This window comes from Falco punctatus (genome assembly GCF_963210335.1).
Source record: "Falco punctatus genome assembly, chromosome: 1".
Classification (NCBI taxonomy): Eukaryota; Metazoa; Chordata; class Aves; order Falconiformes; family Falconidae; genus Falco; species Falco punctatus.
Window position 1 is genome coordinate 22,900,907 of NC_137580.1, and position 20,529 is coordinate 22,921,435.

Here is a 20,529-nt window from a genome sequence, read left to right on the forward strand (position 1 = left end):
GCTTGTGGTGACTTTGGCTCTCCTAGTAATGAGGTATCGGGTAAAATCCAAAGGTCTCTTATTCCACTCTCTGAAATACTCAAGCGAATGTCCTGCCCTCACGGATTTGCAATACAGGACAATTCTGCTGTGGAAACATCCCCGGAGAAACAGAATGACAGGAGCTCTGTTCTGCATCTTCCCACATCCACACCAGCACTCTTCTTCTGAATGACATGGTTGGTATTCTCTCTCCAGTTTTGGTTCTCGCTCCAAGCCATGAGTTTGGCACTCCAGAATCCTTTATGTCCTTTTGGACATATTTGGATTTCCAAATATGTCCAACTATATTTTAAAATAAATAAATAATTTTTAAAAGCTTGAATAGGAAAAGGAGGACTTTCAGTTCTAGGCATTGTTTTACAGACAGGTCTTTTACCAAACGAGAATTATATGGAATAAAGGGATTTCTGGGGGATCAATAATGAAAATTACCGTGTGACTGCTGTTGCTGCCACTGCGTATGTTGCTGGATGATAAGCAACTTTGACTGAGATCAGTTAAATCACAGTGAGACACTCCTGCACACTTCCTTTTCATATCAGATAATGGATTAAGATCATCAATTTATTAATGCATGCTCAGAGGCACAGTAGAACAGTAGTACCTAACTACCATGGGAGATAACACTGTGTAGGACACTTAGAACAGGAGAACTGGCTCTCAAACAATGACCCCAGAGCAGTATAAGCCTTTGTGATGTGGGAATCCCACTCTCAGCCTCTTACTCCAAAGAAGGCAGAATGGGTGTCTACAGCCGCACATCTCGCCACCCAGGAAAGATGGACAACACCTGTTTATGCATCTTCCACTTCATTAAAATGTTGAAATGTTTGTCCTAGTGTGATGCAGCAAAACTCTGGAGTGCCTAATACCTTCACAAAACTGAAGAACTCTTTCTTGCCTAGCTCTACTATTGACTTTATTTCTATGGCTGACGCCATTTCTAAGCTATCTATACACTGAACTGCTGGCACAGTATAATATATTCAGATACCTGTACCTCAGTTTAATTTTCACTTTTCCCTTTAAAATGCAAAGTCACTAGACAGTGACTAGTCACTAACTGATCACTAGATGCAGCCCTTCAAAGCATCTGAAAGGTTAGTGAGAGGATAATTCCATCTCTTCTTGTAAAGGTGCTCTTTAGATTCTTCGCTACATCATAAAACTAATATTTTCTAATACAGTATTCACAAGTTTTAGCATTACTGGCCTGTTTCTGTTTAACCAGACATAGACTCAGTTCAAGTCCAAAGCACTAAATTACCTTCATTTTATGTTGCTCCCATAAACAGAGCAATTATTATTGTAAATTTTTCTTGCTAATGAATTACACAGCTTGCAATTTCAATGGATTAAAAACCTTTCCTCAGGAACAGTTAGTAGGAGAGGGGTTTATCACTGTTTCCTTTATTTTACGCATAGAAACATACTCACATAAAATCACAACGCCAAATTAAACAGGATTCCTCGCTGAAATCTTTTGGCTGTTCGAAGGACCAGAACCGAATGCTGGTATGATCTTATCTTTTTGTACCCTCAGTCACTTCTTTCTTACTCTGAACAATTTTTAATCCATCAGTCAGGTCCTTATACAGTCACCTGATTCTGTTCCTCTGAAGCCAACTTGATTTTTACATTGTGGAGGGTCCCCAGAAATGGCCATGCACCTCGCTGATACACTTGTGGTGGCGGAAGAGGGTAGCCCAGTGTAGCCTGGAGTTCAATGTGGAGTTCAAACATTGGAATAGCTTCCACAGAGGCTGGAAGAAGGGACCTGCCTGCCAAACGGGCAACGGGAAATCCATAAAAGGGTTCATTTAATCACAGATCCATGTTACAACACCAACCTAGCACGCCAGTCTTTCCCTTAGATACTACTTTTGTTGCTTTGTTTCTTCTACAGATCAGGTGCTCTGATGCAAGATGCTTAGTGTTTGGTTTGCCAATTTTATTAATATGTTTGTATTTCTTAATATGAGGATAAGTATTTAAACTTTCCTTTGACAACAGAAGTACATCCTTGACCACCAGAAGGAAAGAAGTGGAAATTAACTCCTGACTGCTAACAAGAGAAAAAACATCCGTCCTATTCCAAACATGACGGTCTCCAATGGTGTAATTAACAATAGTTTGGCTTTTGGTTTGGCATATTCTTAAGCTTTACATAATTAATTGCACTGGTATCTGACTGCAGTATTTGACTCGGCAAGGTGTACTTAAAGCATAACTGAAATGGTACAACTCAGGTGTTTAAAGTAAAATACAGTTCTTGCTAAAACAGGTTTACAGCTAACAGATACAAATAATGGCCTCAGGTCTGCAAGTGCCCCCAAATATATATTTAACATGAAGGACAGATTCAAAGATCTCTTAAATTAACTAAAAGACACTAAAAATTCCACAAATATAACTTCAGTGGAAACAGCTTCTTCAGTGACTTTCACCATCAAGGTGCAATACAAGAGTAGCCTCAAGGACCCCTGCGAGGCCCCGGTGCAGAGGGAATTCAGCTCGTAGCTGTTTTCAGTTCTCATCAAGAGAGCTGTTATGACAGCAGAACAGTCAGTATGATAGTTTCAAGCAGATGTGTTCGCTTCCCTTTCGTTTTGTACTCTCCGGAGTCTACTCTCCTTCCCTCCTAAGGATGCAAAAGATGCTTGGTAAAGTGGGAGGCTGGCAGTGTTTTATAGAAAAATTGATTGACTTCAGCCACTGTTGTGCTCTTTACCTTGGTCTTGAGTGGCTTTGTGCATTTATTCATGGGCTTTTAAATTCCTCTGAAGGTCACCCAATAAGCTGTACGTATGCCACCTTACTGAACGGCAGCAAATAAATACTAGACTCTACCACAGCCACAGTTCGGAAATGTGATTTCTTTCTACATGCAATTAAAAACAGCTCTAAATATAGAGTGGACAAAATGCATAGGAAGACAGTAAAACAACTGTAGTAGTCATTTTTTTTCATGAGGGATTTCTGCATACTAATTCAGGATATTACACTGCCATTTCATTCTCACGTGAAATGAACAACCCCAGGAGAAGTCAATCCCGCAGAAGTCAATATGCTGCAGTAAACGTGGGGAGTAAGTGACATGAAAACAGAAGTCAGATTTCGTGAGGATCCCTGGTGCCTGGGGTCTTTATCACCCAGCCTTTCCTTTACTACTTGGAACTTCTTTCCCCTCTCCGATGCTTTTCATCTGTCCTACCGGTACCACCGATGGCACCTAGTACAGATTGCCAAGAGACTGGAGAGATCACTGCTCATTTTCCTCCCTCCCAAAATCAAAGTTAACTAGTAAAATCAGATACTTTTTTTTTTCCTCCAGTTCCCAGCAGGGAAGGGAACAGGAAGTGCCAAAAAACATGAGGGTGTGGGGACGGCTGTTCTTGTGGCATTTCCAGCCGGGGTCAGAAGCAAATCCACACAAAGACCTTTTTGCTTAAGTCCCCCGGACAAACTTCCAGCGTGTAAGGGGGTTGACAAGTTTAGCTACTTCTCCAATTTTCAGGTGCCTGTCCCAGCTGCAGACCCCTGAGATTTCCTTGTCAACAGTACTACCAGCATCTTAGTGAAAATGAAAAAAAAAAAAAAAAAAAGAAAAAAAAAAAGAGCAAGATGGGATTTATATTTGGATTTGTTTGCATACATATGTACTACGCTAATCTGATTACTCTTCGGGAATCCTCCTTTGAAACAGCTTTTTCTTTATTGGGTTTTTTTCCTTTATTAATAACCACAGGAACATTACAGCCTTAGCAGGGAAGAGCAAATTGAACACACCAGCACCGCGTCCCTCCATTTCTGCCTCTCCCACTTTCAGGAGACAAGGAGTGCCAGTGGCACGAACCCCCCCAGGACCCCCAGCGCCGTGCCACTCCTCGGCCGCATTGACCCAGCTGGACAGAGAACGCCAAACAACTCCTGCGACCAACTTCACCGCGCCAAATGTAAATTCATGCAGCAGCTGCTGCAAACCACAGCTCTCTTCTTGCAAGGAGACAGGCATAAGCAGAGAAGCGTTGCGTACAGCGAGAGCGGGAAGAGCTGCTTGAAAATTGCTGCGTTACGTTAATTAAGATTTTTTTCATGCCTTTCGATTCGCTCTGCTACAGCAGTAATGCACCACGAGATGCACCGCGCTGCACCACCATTGCTCACAACCCCGGACAGTTACACACGCGTGTGTGTGCATGCACACCTTTCCCCGTGCGTGTGAGTGCCCGGGCACACCTGCGCAGGTGCGCTGCCTCAAACCATTTTGGGCTGGCTGGGTTTTTTTTGTTATTTTATGGGGGGTTTTGGATTGACTGGCGAGCAGAACGGAATGGCGTCCACCGCCCGTCGCTGCCGGGGTACTGTGGGGCGCTCGAGGCCCAATACTTGCCCCCCCGCCCCGCCCCGCCGGCTCGGCCATCCCCCCCCCCGGGGCCGGCCCCGCCTGACCCGCCGCCCCGCAGCGGGGTCCCGCTGGCCCCCGCGCCCCGGCGACAGCCCCCCCCGCCCCGCACTTGCCACCCGCGCGGGCGCGCCCCCGCGCGGGGCACGGACCCACCTGGCGAAGGCGCGGCGGGCCGGCGGGGGGCGAGGGCCCGCCTCCCGGCGCGGGGGGCGCGGGGGAAGCCATCTTCTCGCCCCGCGGCTCCTTCCCGCCGCCGCCCGCCTCTCCTCAGCCCCGCGGCCGGCGGCACCCCGCGGCTGCCACCATGCCGGGGCCCACGGCCCGGCCCCTGCCGCGGGGCTGGGGGGGGCGCTGGGGGGGGGGGGGTGACCTTGGCGGTGCCGCCGCCGCCCGGGCTGTGCTGCGGCGCGGCCCCTGCGCGGGGGGTGCGCGGCGGTGCGGGGGGCCGGCGCGGCGGGGTGCCCCGGCAGCCGGGCTGCGATGAGCTCATGGACAGCTCCGCGGCTGGCGGCGAGCGGGCGGCGCCGCGGAGGGGGGGAGGACCCGCCTCGTCCCCGCACCCCCCCCGACACACACGCGTACATCCATCGCACACACACCCCCGACACGCTCCTCCGCGCTGCCCGCAGCCCTCCCACCCCCACCCCCCCGCCAAGACCCAGCCCAGAGGCCAGCGGGTGGCCGCAGCATCCGAACCCACCCGAGGCTTTGTTCTGAATTCAAATATCTGATTAGACCTTCCCGGTCAAGGCTTAGTTTCAACATACAGGAATAAAACTGCAGGCTGAGGGGTTTAGAGCGATGCGGGGATGTTCAGGTGTGCTTACCGCCAGTCGACGGCATGGAAACCCACGCAGGGGTTGAGGTTGCTGAGCACCTTTTGGCCTTTATCTGGGTGGAACGTGAAGGGGGAAGAATTCTTCCCCACTGCCTACATTCAGATATTTTAAGGTCACCAGGGAGCCTATAATCAGAGAGTCTGATCTCCTGCATAAGACAGGAATTTCTGGCAATACCATTTCCCTCAGTGGCTCCTATGGCAAATCCCAAACAGCCGATGGAGCTACAAAATACATGTCAGAAAGACAATTTGAAATCGTAGAGTTAAAATGAATGAATAAAATTATATCTCTAGGCGAGTGGTTCCAACAGTTAATTATACTCACTTATCTCCAGATTTTAGCCACAGGAGTTTGCTACACCCCTGCCTGCCTGCCTGCCTGCCTGGCTGAGGAAACCTTTGCTCACTCACATTTAAGTGTGGCACCACGTCACAAATCCTCACCAAAACACCTGTCTAGTGATACAGTGATCTGCCTGCTAGCATACTAAAAAAAAAATAAAAAATCCCCTTATTCAGCAGAAAAGAAATTTGCTGCTTCAGTCAAGTTTCTTCTCAAAACTCGCTTGGTTCTTTAATACAAGGTGGAGGAAAACTGTTAATCAAAAGCATTCCTCTGCAAACCTGGACTCCAGCCCTGCCCCAGGCTCAAAACCCTGCTCCAGTTCATGTCATCTTACCAGCCCTCCTGCTTTCGAGTGCTGTCAGCTAAAATCAGTCTTTGAAAGTACAGACTCAAAAACCGCCATGATTTCTATTGCATTAGGGAGATGCTAAATTTACTCCTACCAGCTAATTGATTTGGAAACTACTTAGTCTTGTTTGCGTGGGGATTTAGCCAATACCTTTAGCCCCACCTCCAGCCTCATATCCCTACATCCCTTCCTTGCTGACACTTCAGCAGCTGGGTGGTCAGCCGGATCCAGCTGCAGGCTGATGTTCTCCAGAGGACTGTTTGCCAGCTGCCCCGAGGGACCTCCTGGCCCTTGCTGCGGGAGCACATGCTGGTGCCAGCCCAGGGCGAGCAGTGGGAGCCCGGGACAGAGGGAGAATAAAACCTCCCTTTGAACGGAAATTTATTTCAGATTATTATCACATCTTACCAGGTGTGAAGGTGCTGCACAGCCAATGAGGCAGAACACAGCCCCTTCTGTCACAACTACAAATAAATAAATATATGTCTTCCCACCGGCTTGGAGAGCTGGCACTCACTCCATGTATATTTCTCCCATAATCAGCATGCATATTACATTGACTTCAGTCATTGTTAATTTTTACCTAGCCCATAGGCTGTGACTCTGTGCCATAATCTTCACTTAAATTTTACCAAGGACCCAACAAAGACTGAAAGAGTCTGTGTTTCAGAGCAGAGTGGAAACGGTTCACACAGATTTGAAAGGACCACCACAGCTTTTTGTAACATGTGGCATGTCTTTACTGAACAAGAGACACTGGCTGTTTGATAGGGAAAGCTATTACTTCTGGAATGTTGCAGGTGCATATGACATTTTTACAAACACGTACAAAAGAAAGTTCAGGCTTAGAGTAGCATAAAACTCAAGCTAAAACCAACTGCAAGATACACCTTTCTGTTCACTACAAGAGCTTTCATCCTGCTTACCTGTATTTCTTCCATTACCGCTCTCCATCTATCATTTCCAGAAGCAATGCCTGCCTGTGTCACCTCCACCATGCAAGGGTACGTCTCCTCCTCGGATCCTGCCAGGGTGCCCGGTGCCACAATGCCTCACGCACGTCAAACAGGTTTATTCCTGGGAACTGCCAGCACCTTTCCAGCCTGCTGCAGGCTGGCAACGCAGCTGAGGAGTTCAGCAACTCCAGGGCCACAGATAGCCTGGATGGATCCGGAGGATAAGGAGGGCTGAGAAGCAGTAATAACTGGTAGTAGGTGGATACTTAGTCAAGAAGGGTGGAGCAGAGGGAATTAGTGGAAAACCAAGACACAGGTGAAAGGGTAGCAGTGCTCTGGCCATGACTAAGTTTCAGTTTGTTGCCTGTGGCATTTAAAGGTGCTGCTGGAGGGTGGCTCCAAGGGAAGCTTGTGACACTGTTCCTGTCTTAGATGGCACCAACGATCCTGTCCACAATCAGAGCATTTTCCCTCCTGTTTTCTTGCAAGTCTGTCTTACCACTTGTCCCCAAAATAATGAGGCTTTTCTTCTCCTTTCCTATCTCCCAAGCCTTTGCCGGGGGAGGATTTCCCTCACCTCTGCACTCAGGTACAGGCCATTTCCAGTCTGGAGTTGCTGCGAGCAGGTGGGGAAAATCAATGATGTAGTAAAATTCCCAGGGGGTCCTAGGTAGTTCATGTGGTGCAGAGAAGCTCCCGATGGTCTTTTACTGATACAGCCCATAGTACTGGTTGACTGTGGAAAAATCTCTCTCCTAACCCCAAACAATCCAGAGAAATTCAATGTTGGGCATGGGCACAGCCCTGAAGAGCCCAAGGCACCCTGTCATAATTTTTTTTCTGTAGCTGCAACAAACTTCTCAGTCAGAAGCAAAAAAGAAGCAGCTCTGGTAGCCAGTTAGTGCCTCCCGGCAGCAAGGAAGGGAGGAGGAAACCAGCCGGTGCCCTGCTGGTGAGTGGTGCAAGGCCCCAGCGTACAGGGTGAAACAATACAGATATATAAAGAATGATCCAATTTTCTCAATTCCACTGTTGTCTGTCTTATAGAGACAGCACTTTGGGCATGGCTTCCCAGCCAGCCTGTGCCCCGCTTGAAGAGGAGGACTGATACTGAAGCAGGTAGTGATTCAGTGCTGCTCAGCTTGGAATAATTGAGGAGAGCACAAAAAGATGACATTCATCTACGTCAATTAAAGCTCTTTGGGGACCTCTCTGCAGCATAGGATCATGTCTGCTGGGGACTTGCCTCTCTATAGTCCCACCTTCTGTGTCACATGCCCTGCTCTACAGGACGTGCTCAGCACACCCTGTCCTTTGCCTAACACTCCTTCGCAAAGCATCCTTCAGCTTGGAGGACATACGCCCCCCATCATCGCCACCAGCCTTGACACACAGCACAGAAGCTGTAGCCCAAACAGGTCAGGTGCACAGTACGTGCATGTGAGACGCTAGCCATCAGCCACCAAGAAAAAAAACCCATTGAAACTAGATCTCACACTTAACTTCACTGGAGCACAGCCTGCTTTTTCACTGCTGATCTGGCTTCACGTTTCCACACCAGAGGCACAAAAACAGGCCAAAAAGGTGGGACGTGTCTGGCAGAAAAACAGCAGTCGGCTCGTGTCTAACAGCTGCCATAGAATCAGTTTTGGGTGGCCTTAGCAGGGATGGACCATCCTCTCTCCTGTCTCCACCAAGGCTGCTCAAATGCTGTGTTCCAAAGCCCTGCTACTTGGCTTAGGCTTCAGCTGGAGGTCTGTGCCCGGGGCAGCTGGGGATGGTGCTGCACAAGGAGACAGAGAGAAGCAGAGGGGAAAAATCTGACTGAAAATTAGATGCAGTGCAGAGTGGTGGTGATTTTCAGGACCTCCTAAGGGATTTTGATGACAGATTCCTATTTAATTGGGCATTATAACTTTCTAGGTGTCTTTGAAAACCTCTGCCAAGACTTACAAACCATTGATTTTCATGCCCAACTTTGGAGAGCAGCCTGTTCTATCCCAACACACAGTACAGGTTTCACCTTAATCAAGACAGCCTCTTTTCTGCTCAGAGTATTCAGTTTTGGTGACTAGGATGTCTCTGTTTCTAAGCTGCCTTTGCATCCTCAGTTATATTCTCTCCATACTTTGATGATAACTCTAATATTGTGCCATTTCTTATTGATATCTGCAGGTCCTGGATTAAATGGCATCCCTGTACACAGCCTGCTAACAGACCTCCAGCCTTATTTCCACTGTTTAATGTACCCTCTGCTGTGCCCCGGAGTTAAAATCCCCCATTAGCACAGCTTTGCCCTTTTGCCCGCTTTCTCACTTAGGCAGTGATTTTACACTCCAGTTCTTTTGGGATCAACAGTCTATAAGATTCATATAACCAGTTTTCTTGCTGAAATATTTCTAGTACTGGCCCATAAGCACTCTATCATTATCCTTTGGACAGCCTTTGCCCCTCAAAGCTCAGGGTTTCTCCAGGGATATTATTCCTGGGCATGAAAAGCAGGGGCCAGGTTACTCAGCCCTTTTGACCTTGTACCTGACAGGAGGACCCCGAGGTCCTCCCTGTCACCTGCCGCAGCAGTTCAGGGGGTCAGCGCTCCGGTATCAGAGCAGTTACCGGGGAACTAACAGCTGAATAACAGATAAATGAACCTGACTTCATCCTTGCCAGTCTCTATGAGAGGGGAGTGATGCTGTGTTACACATACAGATTGTCTACTTTCACACCCATGTCAGATGAAGGTAAAATTTGCAGAGTGCTGCAGCAAGCAGCATGGCTGCTCTTTCTTGTTATGCTCTCTATTGCTTTTTTTTTTTTTTCTTACAGCAACGCTACATTGCCAGCAACAATCCCTTTGGGTAAGAGCTCTCCTCTTGTTATTTTAATTTCCCAGACATGACTGGCAAAAGGCTGAGCTGGATTCTTAGGTAGCATCATCTGTATCAATCCCTTCAGTTAAAAAACACCAATCCATACTTTCTAAAGACAGAGCTGTGAGACAGCTGGCAAGATATTTGTGGCAGCTGATGCCTGGTAGCCTGTGCTACAGCTTTGCAGTGCAGCCATACGATGTGATGCACCGCCCCATAAAATCATCTTGTGTGGCGTGTTGGAGAAGAGTGCTGCCTGCAGACAGGTCTACACACAACGCAGGGACACCATGGAAACTGCTCGAGAACAAAGGGGCTGCAGAAAGGGCAGAAACAATGAGCTGTGCCATGACCTGTGAGGAATGCCCAAAGTCCTTCGCTCTGCCTTGCGTTCGGCTCCCAAAGCCACAGCCCCCACCGCACCGAACAGAACATGCCCAGGGATTTCAGTGGGGTCAGCATTTCACTTCCTCACTTCCAATAAAGAAAACAAATCAGGAATCGGGACAAGCAGATACTGATTTTGCACAGAATTGTGTTTTCTGTCTCCAAGGTGATGATGTAAAGTAGGGCAGCCTGCAGGAAATAGAAGGAGCAGTTACTCTTTACTATGTGTCACTGAGAACTGAAAAACAGCCTACTAAAAGGGATAATAAAGTAGGAGTTAAAAGGAGTACTTTGCACTCTAGAGGCTCAGGGGCTGTTTCAGCATCAGTTTATCCAGTGATTTTCCCTCTTCCCTGGGTACTGACTTTGGGTGGTGCTGGAGACGGGGTGCTGAGCTAAAGGAAACCTCAGTCCCACCAGGTGTATGGCTGCTCTTATTTCTTCTTCCTTTTAACACTTGCTGTTGGCCAAATCTTCACCTAATCTGTTTTAGGACAACCGTATGGAGCAATACCAGCTCACTTCAGCTAACAGAGTCCACACTGTACCTGTTTTGCTGGTGGTTGTAGTGGAGCCTACAGGAGGATTCTGACTGTACCAGTAAGAAGCCAATGTGTCAGCTCAGACACACGTGGTCTCCTTTTGTTAGGGAACAGCTGAAACATGGTGTAACTGTAGCTTTCGGTCTAGAAAATTTGAAAAATGACAATTGTATTTACTCGTAAGTGGGAGATGATGTGGTATTTGTAGAATTCGTGGGGTTTCCCCCATGTTACAGTTTGATGCCCATGATAAGTACCAGGAAACAAAGTCTATCAATTCCCACACTGCTTGTATTGATGTCAAAAAGCCACTACATTGACATTGCCAGTTCTTTTTCCTCTCCAGTGGCTCCAAGTCTCAGTGTCAGGTGAATACAAAACAGATGGGATGGTGGCAGAACCTCATCAGATGGACCTGATGAGCCTCAAGCTGCCCATGATATTGCATAGAGCAGTGTCAGGTGATGCTGGGCTTTGTATTTTGATACTGAAAGACACAGTGTCTTGTCCTAATGTCAGGATCCTCATTTTGATATGCAGAAGATAGACTTAAGAAGTTGCACCTATATTTCTGTGTCTCTAGCAGGTTTCTGTGGTAAACTTCAAAACAGCAAGAGAGACTTCTCTGCAGCACAAAAAAGCTTTCTGAATCACTGCATTTAAAATCACATCAAAACCTCAAATTTTTACCAAAACAAGTATTTGGTCTCACTAGGTTTTTGTCATGTGTGCTTCTTAGATTGCTATTTTATCTAATAGCCACATTACTTTGAAAATATCTGTTTGTATTTGGCCATTGCAATGCATTTAACATTTCTGTTCAGTCCCAGAGATCCCTGCAAGCTATTCTGTCAGCACCTACAGTAGAGCAATGTCACTGAAAAATAACGTCTTTACTTTCAGACAAAATTACTCCTTGCCTTTTCCACAGGACATTTCCAAGCTGCAGTCACACAACTGGGTCTCCTGAGGCCAAGAACATTATTCAGTTTCTCCATGGCCCACAGCCGCTTGTACAGCCCCCCCAGAAGGGTCTGTCCTGCCCAGTGCAAGGAGCCAGCAGCAGCTCTCATCACTCAGAACCTCGCAGCCGTGAATCTCAGGTTGCCTCTCTCTCCTTAAGGATGTTCACACCTCTTTTGCAGGGTAGGTAGATCTAGAAGAATATCAGAAAAAAGGGGAAGTACAGTACCGTGAGGAATATATTTGCTGGGCATTAGCTATTGGGCTTTTTTGGTGGTATTACTATTTTATATGTGTAATTCTTATTTTTTGCATCACCACATGTTGCTGTCTCTAGTTGCGTGGTGTCGCAGGGCTGCTTTGAGTCACTGTCCTCATCCACAGGCACTACTTCACATAGGGCTCCCTTGGAGCTGGAATGCTGCTGAGACCAGGAAAACCTGTGCCAGCACTCCCCCAGGAATCATGCCTTCCCTGCATTTCTCCAAGGAGATGACAGTGAGGGAGGAAGGGATTGCACTGCCTCTGCCAGGACAAAGCAGGGCCTATCGCACCAGCTCGCCCCTCTGCATCATGTCTGGTTCAGAAAACATCTTGGTAAGCTAAGAGAGGTGAATGCCAAAAAACTGGAAAGCTCCTTTCACTTGGGAAGCCAAGATGCTCGGCCAAACTGTGGCTGGTGGCAGCCGATCGTCCAAGGGTCTGTCAGACCAAGCCTCTCTCAGGAGGTTTTTGGTACATCTAGCTTCAGGCATGATCCAAACCCCACGAGAACAGCTCCCCTGAGGTATGCTGTCACTTCTAATTCCCTTCTCAGCTAAAAGAAGACAGTGCTGAGACACAGGGAAAAAAAATGTTTTTAAAATTAACCCTTTGAACCTGGCTTGGGCCCTCCTGGTAGCATCCCTGGAACAGCTTCCACCCTCCCGTCTGCAGCCAGCTGGCAGCTCCCGTCTCCTCATCCTTCCTGCTCCTGCAACTGCCAGGTTCAACTCGTACGTGATGCTGCCTGGAGTGTTTGGGACTCCACCTGTATACAACATGCACCAGCATCTGTTTTCCTACCTCTTGCACTGAGACAGCAAAAGCTGTTATATTTTAAAAATGTTTCAAACCAGGTGCTCCGACTTTTCATTGTAAACCCTCTGCTTCTGTTTCATTTTTTACACGGCTTGACTCCAACTCCATTCAGCCACAGGCAGCGTGACACCAGCGTGCCTCTTTCCAAGCCTGTTTCATGCCTTTTCTAAAGGGGCGAAGCAGCGGACAAGACAGCCATCACCATCTGGAAAGGTGGTGATTGCTGATAGCAGAACAACTGGCGCAGACAGTTTGATTAACATCTGCCCACACAGTGGGACACATTGTTTGCCATCCAGCAGCCTTCACATTGGGCTAGTGGAGAGAAATAACATTTTTTTTCAGGCAGGCAAGCTGTCTTTTTCCAGCACAGGATGCCAGTCTAACATTGCAGAAAACACTACCCTTCTCTCAGCCTGGCCTGCCACCAGCTTCAGCAGGAGTAGCTCCATTTCCCCACACAAACTGCCACCTTACATCCAAAGGCCAAGTTACCGTCTCCATAAACGATGTGACCACACTCAGTGTTAGCCCACACAGCCATACCTTCCCGTTGTGAAAGCTCTAGCCATTTCTTTCCGATGCATACTCCTCAGGAATCTCCCTAAGGAAGGGCATCCTCTTCTGCACGCACAGTTCCAACACCTACCAGCTACCGCTTCCTTTAATCTATTTTAACATTCCTTAAAATTGTTGCTTTTGCACATCAGAGGTGAGTATACACAATTTAGGACAAAATAAACATGGTATATCTGACCAACAAAGGAAGAAAATATGAGTTAAAAAGAGTGAGCCACATTGTCAGGACTCCCTAAAGGAAAGGGTCCAACCCAGCCGCAAGCCCAGCCATCGACAACAAATGGGATATAAAATACAGCACAGGAGCTGTAATCAGGGCATCTGAGACAGGGGATGGTGCCAAACAGGCTTAAAAACTGCAAAATGACTCCGTGTGTCTCTCCCTGCTGGAAGCTGCAGATGATCCATTTTGCCATGGCAGCTGTATCTATATATAGATGCACAGAGAGAGATATATATGGCTATAGAACTATATATATAGCCTAAACCCAATTAGGCTGCACAGCTGCATTTTCGACACCCAAATAACTTTAAATATTTTGCCCCTGATTCAAATTGTATTATTCCATTTTTTCCATCAGTATAAGAGCGTGGCAACAGACTTGACAGAAAGCAGGAGGGTTTATAGACACACTTGCAGTAAGGAGGTGAAAGCGTTAAGAGGGAAAGGGGTTCACCTTTAATCCTGGCCTCCAGGAAACCAGTGACAAAGGGAGAAGGAACAGGCACCGAAGACAAGAAAGTAAAAAGAAGATTATGTGAATCAATAGGAAAAGGGAAATTATTCCCTCTTGCTTAAAGTTTTCAAGAGACTCAAGGTGTTTTTTCCACAGGTGTGATTTTTGGTGTAAGAGCAGCTGTGGTGTTAAACGCAGACACTGGGTGCCCAGCTGGGTGGCCATGGGCAGGGAGCGGGGCCAGGGCATGGGCTGGAGCTGCCAGCCTGAGACCCGCACCACCACCTTTAAGACCAACCCTTAGCAAAAAGCATAAAGCACTGAGTAGATCTGCTTACCTCAATCACCTGGCTCATCTGAGAGCAAAATAACTCGACACCAAGTCAAGTAGAAAATCCAGGAGATGCGGCTGCTTGATACTCTCTCCGTTGCTCCAGGCGCAGAGTTTAATCTACCTTTTCAAATCTGGCACACAAGGTGAGCCCAACACAGACCAGAAGACACCTCAGAGCTATTGCTGGGAGAAGATGGGGGAAAATTATTTGATGATGGATTGCAGTGGCATACAGAATAAGCTCTGCAGTGGATGTTTCAGTGCAAGTCAAGGAATTTCAGTGGATTCAAAATTCCGCTTTCAGTTTTGAGAATGCTGAATGTCAGAATAACAACAACAAAAAAAATTATAATATCAAAGCAGCATGGTATGGAAGAGATTAATTATGCCTGAAACTTTAGCCAAGTTAATGGATAGATGTTTCGGTATCTGCCATAGTGTAAGATACCAGAAGCAAGACAGTCTACCACTGACAACATGGAGAATAACAAAGAAAAATGGAACATAGAAGGGCGCTAGTGGAACTGGCTTCTTCCTTAACAGCAACCTAACATTGTTTTTGGAGCCCTGCTCAAACATGGGCTGCCATTCACACGCTGCACTGATAGGGAAATGAGGCAAAAGGAAGGGCCCTTCTCGTGCTGACTGAATCACCTTGCTCTTACAGCAGTGGATGATGCCCCTGAAGCAAGCACACAGCATGACCGAGCTCACCTTCGCATGCCTCCTCCATGAATAAGAACTTATCTGCACTGGAAAAATGCCTCATTTTCTTGAGGCTACGCCAGGTACAAGCCACTGTGAAGACTTTAGCTTATAATCAGTGAGAGAAAATTGCCACCCTGTAAGTTACCTTGTAATAAGATTGAATTTCGGTTACATGAGACTAACTGATATATATTACTTGCCATAAAGGATTAAATTCAGGGCTTTGGGATTTAAAATTATACTCTTTTGATGAGTGTGTGAAGTTCAGACCAGACAGCATAACCCGTTTCTGAACCAAGGTTTTATTAGTCCGACTAAACTGAGCCAACAGGTCAAGTACACTTTGCATTTGTGCACCTGGAAGAGGTCTTCTAGGCTAAACCTTGCAAGATGCTCTCTACTGAGGCACCAGATATGATGGGCAAGATCTGAGGGAGCAGCTGTATTGCCAAAATACCAAACTAATACTACACAAAACACTAGGTAACAAAAAGCTGCTTTTCACAACAAAACCACATTTCAGTGTGCAGCAGCTAAGAGAAAGGGAAGCAAATAGAAATACCAGCCATGGTGGGGAAAAAAAAAAAACCAACCAAAAACAAAATGAGAAAACTGCATAAAGCGTGAAGGTAAAAGGTATTCAACCATGTCTGCTCCATATAAATTATTCAGAGGGTGGGAGACTGGAACAAACTCCCTCCACAGAGACAAGGAGCTAGGGAGCTTCCTTTTTTATACTCATTGCGCTTTTTTGCTTTTGACAACAGGGCAGAATGCATATAGCCTGCACCCCACAAATCACAATATATGTTCCCACCACCAGTTAGTGGAGATCTCTGCACTGATGAATTTTACACATTTATCTGGTGCGTTCTGACTGTGAAGAGTAATTCAGTGCCAAAGTACCCAGATTTCTCTGTGGATAGCTCTGCTGCCTGAGGCTGCAGGGGTATTCAACCCAGATGCAAGTAGTTTTAGCTACCCTCAGAGAAGTATTTTCCCAGCTTGATGAAAATCTCTCTCAAACGTACTAAAAAAGCATCCTTCTAGTCCATCACAGGCAGATGGATGAGAGCCAGGGCTGGTGGCTGGTGCAACTGGAAACCCTGCATCCCCGCACCTGGCCAGCTCACAGGATCCCTGGGGGACTTTTCTTCCCCCAGAAATTACATATATAGCTTCATCTATATGATCAGCTGGGGCATAATGCATAGCAAAGGCACCCGAAGCTTTGCCTTGTGCCTGCAGCGCAGGACAGCACGTAGCAGCTTTGCCCTCTGCTGGCCACAGCCTCCGTGGGGTCGGTCCCAGGGGCGCCCCACAGCCCAGCCCCAGGCAGGAGCCCCCTGCCCCGTGGGCTGCCACCCCTCCTGTCCCCAGCCTTCCCCATGCCGGCAGCACAAAGGTTAGACACAGCAAGAGACTTGGTGAGTTTTCAGCTAGTGGGTAGTGAGTGATCTGTCACTGGGAATGACCACACCTAAAATTCTAGGGGAAAAGAAAAAAACAAACAAACAAACAAAAAAACCCAAGAAGAGTTGATTAAAACCCTCTAAATTTGATGGAGCCGCAACCTCTGCCCCAGCCCTGCAAAAGGTGAGAGAGAAATCAGGTAGGTTAAATGTCAAGTAAAACCACACCATACTGGAAGGCTTTTCCCATCAGATTCATCACACTCCTCTCTATATTCCAGGTCCTTTTTTTTTTTTTTTTTTTACCCACAAATCATTAGTTTTGAACACTGTAATTAGACATTTGCAAACGGCGTTACTGGCAGCCAGCTACTGCCAAGGGGTGCATGGGGTCAGGGCGCTGTTACGTGTTGGGAACAGAAACGCCGCTGCAGAAACACAGGCAGCCCTCCTGCCCACGCAGCCCTCGCTCGCTTTCAAGTGCCAGGGCTGGTTTGTCCCTTCCCTTTACCTTTCTCCCACTTCTTTTCACCTTCGGGTGTTTGGTTCCACTTCAAACACCGCAAGGCAACAAAACGGCAGCAGTGACGAGCAAGTGTTTATCTAGCTGAAAAGGAGTCGCCTTGGCAACGAGAAGCAAAGCTCTCCCCGTTCTCCGGGTGTTGCAGGGACCGGTGTGACTTGGGTAACTGCTCCGCATGCTAAGTATGCGGTCAGCACGGGCTCCGGCTAACGGAGGCATGAATAGGAGAGCTGGCCTGGCTCCGCTCATAAACTAACAAAAACCCGTGGGTTGCCAAGTACCCTGGAGAATCGCTCGGCACTGGCAGCTCCCGAGTTCGAAGGCCTTGCCTACCGCTGTAACAGTGCCCGCTCACTTTGAAGGAAAAGTCCAAGAGCCCCAGTGCTGCAGCTCTCTGTCGCTTACAGCTCCACCAGAGTGACCCTTTGAGAATGAAGGCACTATTAGAAGATCTGTATGGTTGGCTCTGTTACACGTTCAACTGGTATCTGCACTTTAATGATTCTGGACAAGGTGACTTTCTGCAAAGCCCAAGTACTACACAGTGCAGCTAGTACTCCTTTGCAGCACTTCTGGTTAACGCCTGGCAAGTACACCAAGCGTGGGTACTTAAGCCAGGCACTCAAGGTGTGCTTACACATTATGTCTTCCTCAGCAATGAAGTCAGCTTAAAATTTCCCATCATTATTTTCCCAGATCCTCAGGGTCGCACATTGCACAGCAGGCTCCACGGAGTGCTGCACACCAGGACCTGCGGGCTCAGGGCAGGTGTGAGCGGCCCGCAGTGACAGCCAGGACAAACTCCTAGGCCAGTGTCACTGCCTATCTGATGATGGGACTGATAATCCCATCTTCACAACACAACAAAAAGCAGCTAGAACTAATTTTTTTTTCCTTTGTAAAATTAATCAAGTATGTTCTCCCAGCCATTTCTCTAACATGCTGACAAAACACCTACTGGCATATTTAAAAAGAAAAGTAAAAACCTGGAAGACGACAGCTGTGCACTTGCATTTAAATAAATGCTCTTCAATACTTGCAGGACCAGGCTTCTAACCTGCTACAAGAGGGAAACGCAGCTGGAATATAATGCTTTAATACCTTTGGTACAAATGGAGCTAGCTCACACTCGGAACATCACAGGTACGCAAGCCATATTCCTCCATTGCAGAGCTACAACTGACGTAAATAGAGCATATTTAACTTTAGGAACAATATTCCACTCTTAGTAGACAGCAACTTCCCTAACACCACCTACAGAAACTTAATTGCTTGTAGGTAACATAACCATATTACTTCCCCACTCAGGCACATTTCAAAGTCACCCAAGCATGCCTTATCTAATTATTTTTTACAGCATTATGCAACACTATTCCCATGATTTAATCCCGACTGAGATCATTAGACACTATGGAGCCATTAAGTAAGCATTACAACACTGACCCATGTTCTAAGAGACCTGAGCAGGCAAGTGCCTTTGTCATCTATCAGAGGGTAATTTTCTGATTTGATTTAGAGCCTCTCTAGAAAAAGATAATTTACTTACCAGCTAGCTTTCAAAGACTGTCTTAAAGTCTGATTTAAACCAGGATACATAATACATCGGAGGGGGGTGGGGAAGAGAAAAAAAAAAAAAAAAAAGGACACACAGAACACTAGTATTAGCTGTTTAAGTTAAAACAGGTAGAACACGCAATGTTAAATCAGACTTCGTCAGAAATTATAAAAAGCAAAAGAATTAGTTACCAAAGGGAAGCAAAGAAAAGGGCATAGTCTTTGGGAATACAGCATGTCAACAGCGGAGGCAGATAAAGATTTAGGAAGTTCTCTCACTGCAAACACCTATCCCCCAGACATGAGCAATTCAGCATCTCAAGGTATCCCAAGTTTCCTGTGGGAACTGTAATTCAGTGCAAGTTTGCTTTAGGATTTCTTTTTTTTCCCCGACTTTTTTGCCTGCTCCAGGTGACAGTAAGACCGAGAACAGTCAAACAAGAATTACAAATTAACAAGGTGCCAAACCAAAGGTAAAGCGGCTTTTCCATGCTGCAGGGAAGGTAGAAAGGGCAGCGGGGCACAAGCATCATGTGGCGAGCGGGACACTGCACTGAGTGCAGACTGCCGCCTACTGAAAACCCGCAGGATCCGGCAATCACCGAGTGATCAGGCCGCTGCCTTTGAGCACAGGTGTTTTACCAAAACCACATTCTTCCTTCCAGCACAAAGTGCACTAACACAGCTTGTGGGAGCCATTCACAAAAATGGGAGAACACGTATATGCAGCTGAGGGGTAGCACAAGTGTCCCTTAGAGGCTTGCAGTGGCTCTGCAGCTGACAGCCAGGAGGCCCTGCTGCTCTCTTTCTGCACCGCTGACTTCCTCCACTCGTTCATTACAAGTGACTCTCTGTTGCCATCATACCAACCACTGCACACTTCCATTCCCATCCTCTTCCCCCTCTTCCTCATGTCGCTCTTACTTCTGAGGAATTTATCTGTACAAAGTCCAACAGCACGTTGGCACCTCTGAGGTGACAGCAACAGTCCATGCTAGAAGACAGCAGTACTTACCAGGTCAGCCTCTAAGCTTAGAAACATTGGACCAGAGGAGAAATCAAAGCAGCCTTCAGAGGCACAAGGTCATAGACAACGAGATCTACAATCATCAAACATAACCGTTACTTGCTGGTTTTTTTAAATATAGAACTTTATTATTATTATTCACCCAAATTAATGTTCTGCTGGCACCAAAGGCCTCACACAGGACAGAGTTACAGTCCTGCTGCTGCCACGCAGAGTCTTGCGAACAGTGGAAGAGACGTAGAGATATGAGCACTAAAAATAATTTCAGATTCAGCCCTATGCTGGGTCATGAAGAGCAGAATCAATGCTGGTTTTTGCTCCAGGCAGATATATGCGTAATGACATTCTTTCATTACATTCAGTCAAGGGAGACAGAAAAATCGGCAAACAAATGAGCAGTCCAAGGTTATAAATTCCTGTAATTTTACTGTATCGTCCTGATTTTTTAAGTAAAATATGGTATTTCTTGGAAAGAGGGGGAAAGTTAAAAAGTCACTCTTCCTAGGAATGGATGAACCTAGAGAAAAACAGTAGAGCAGGAAGTTTAATTGTAAGCCACGAACTAACCCACTGCAGTTGGATGTGCCAGACTTCGCTACAGGCATCCTCCATCAGTAAGGTGAAATACAAAGTATGTTTACAGATGCAACTCTTGCCAAGGTAAAATTCAATAGATGGACGGCTCTTCCTAGCCGTCCTGGCATATGTTTGATGAGGAGGGATAACAGCAGCAGATAAAGACAAAAAAACCCCCTACATAAACCATGCTGGCATACTTAAAAATCCAAGCGTCTTTTGTAAATGCATACAGACAGTACTTCAGAAGTCACATATGGAGAGTAAGAGGCAAAAATTCTATTGTTAACTTCTTCAACAAGTACTAAATGCCACCCTTCTCTGCTAAAGCAGATTTTTGCACCAGTTTGAAAAA

The 20,529-nt window shown here is 46.7% G+C and overlaps 1 protein-coding gene across 3 annotated transcripts in view; it reads right to left on the reverse strand.

Annotated features, from left to right (window-relative positions):
• Positions 1 to 19,718, reverse strand: part of ANK2 (ankyrin 2) — a 395,080-nt gene extending 375,362 nt beyond the window's left edge. Inside the window, exon 1 of one of the 3 annotated variants that reach the window (XM_080373623.1) lies at positions 4,604 to 19,718. In XM_080373623.1, the coding sequence (XP_080229749.1) occupies positions 4,604 to 4,675 (72 nt within the window). In that variant the 5' untranslated portion in view covers positions 4,676 to 19,718. The remainder of the gene's footprint in view (positions 1 to 4,603) is intronic. The other 2 variants (XM_080373646.1, XM_080373648.1) reach the window with 2 other exon arrangements.
• Positions 19,719 to 20,529: the final 811 nt, after the last annotated feature.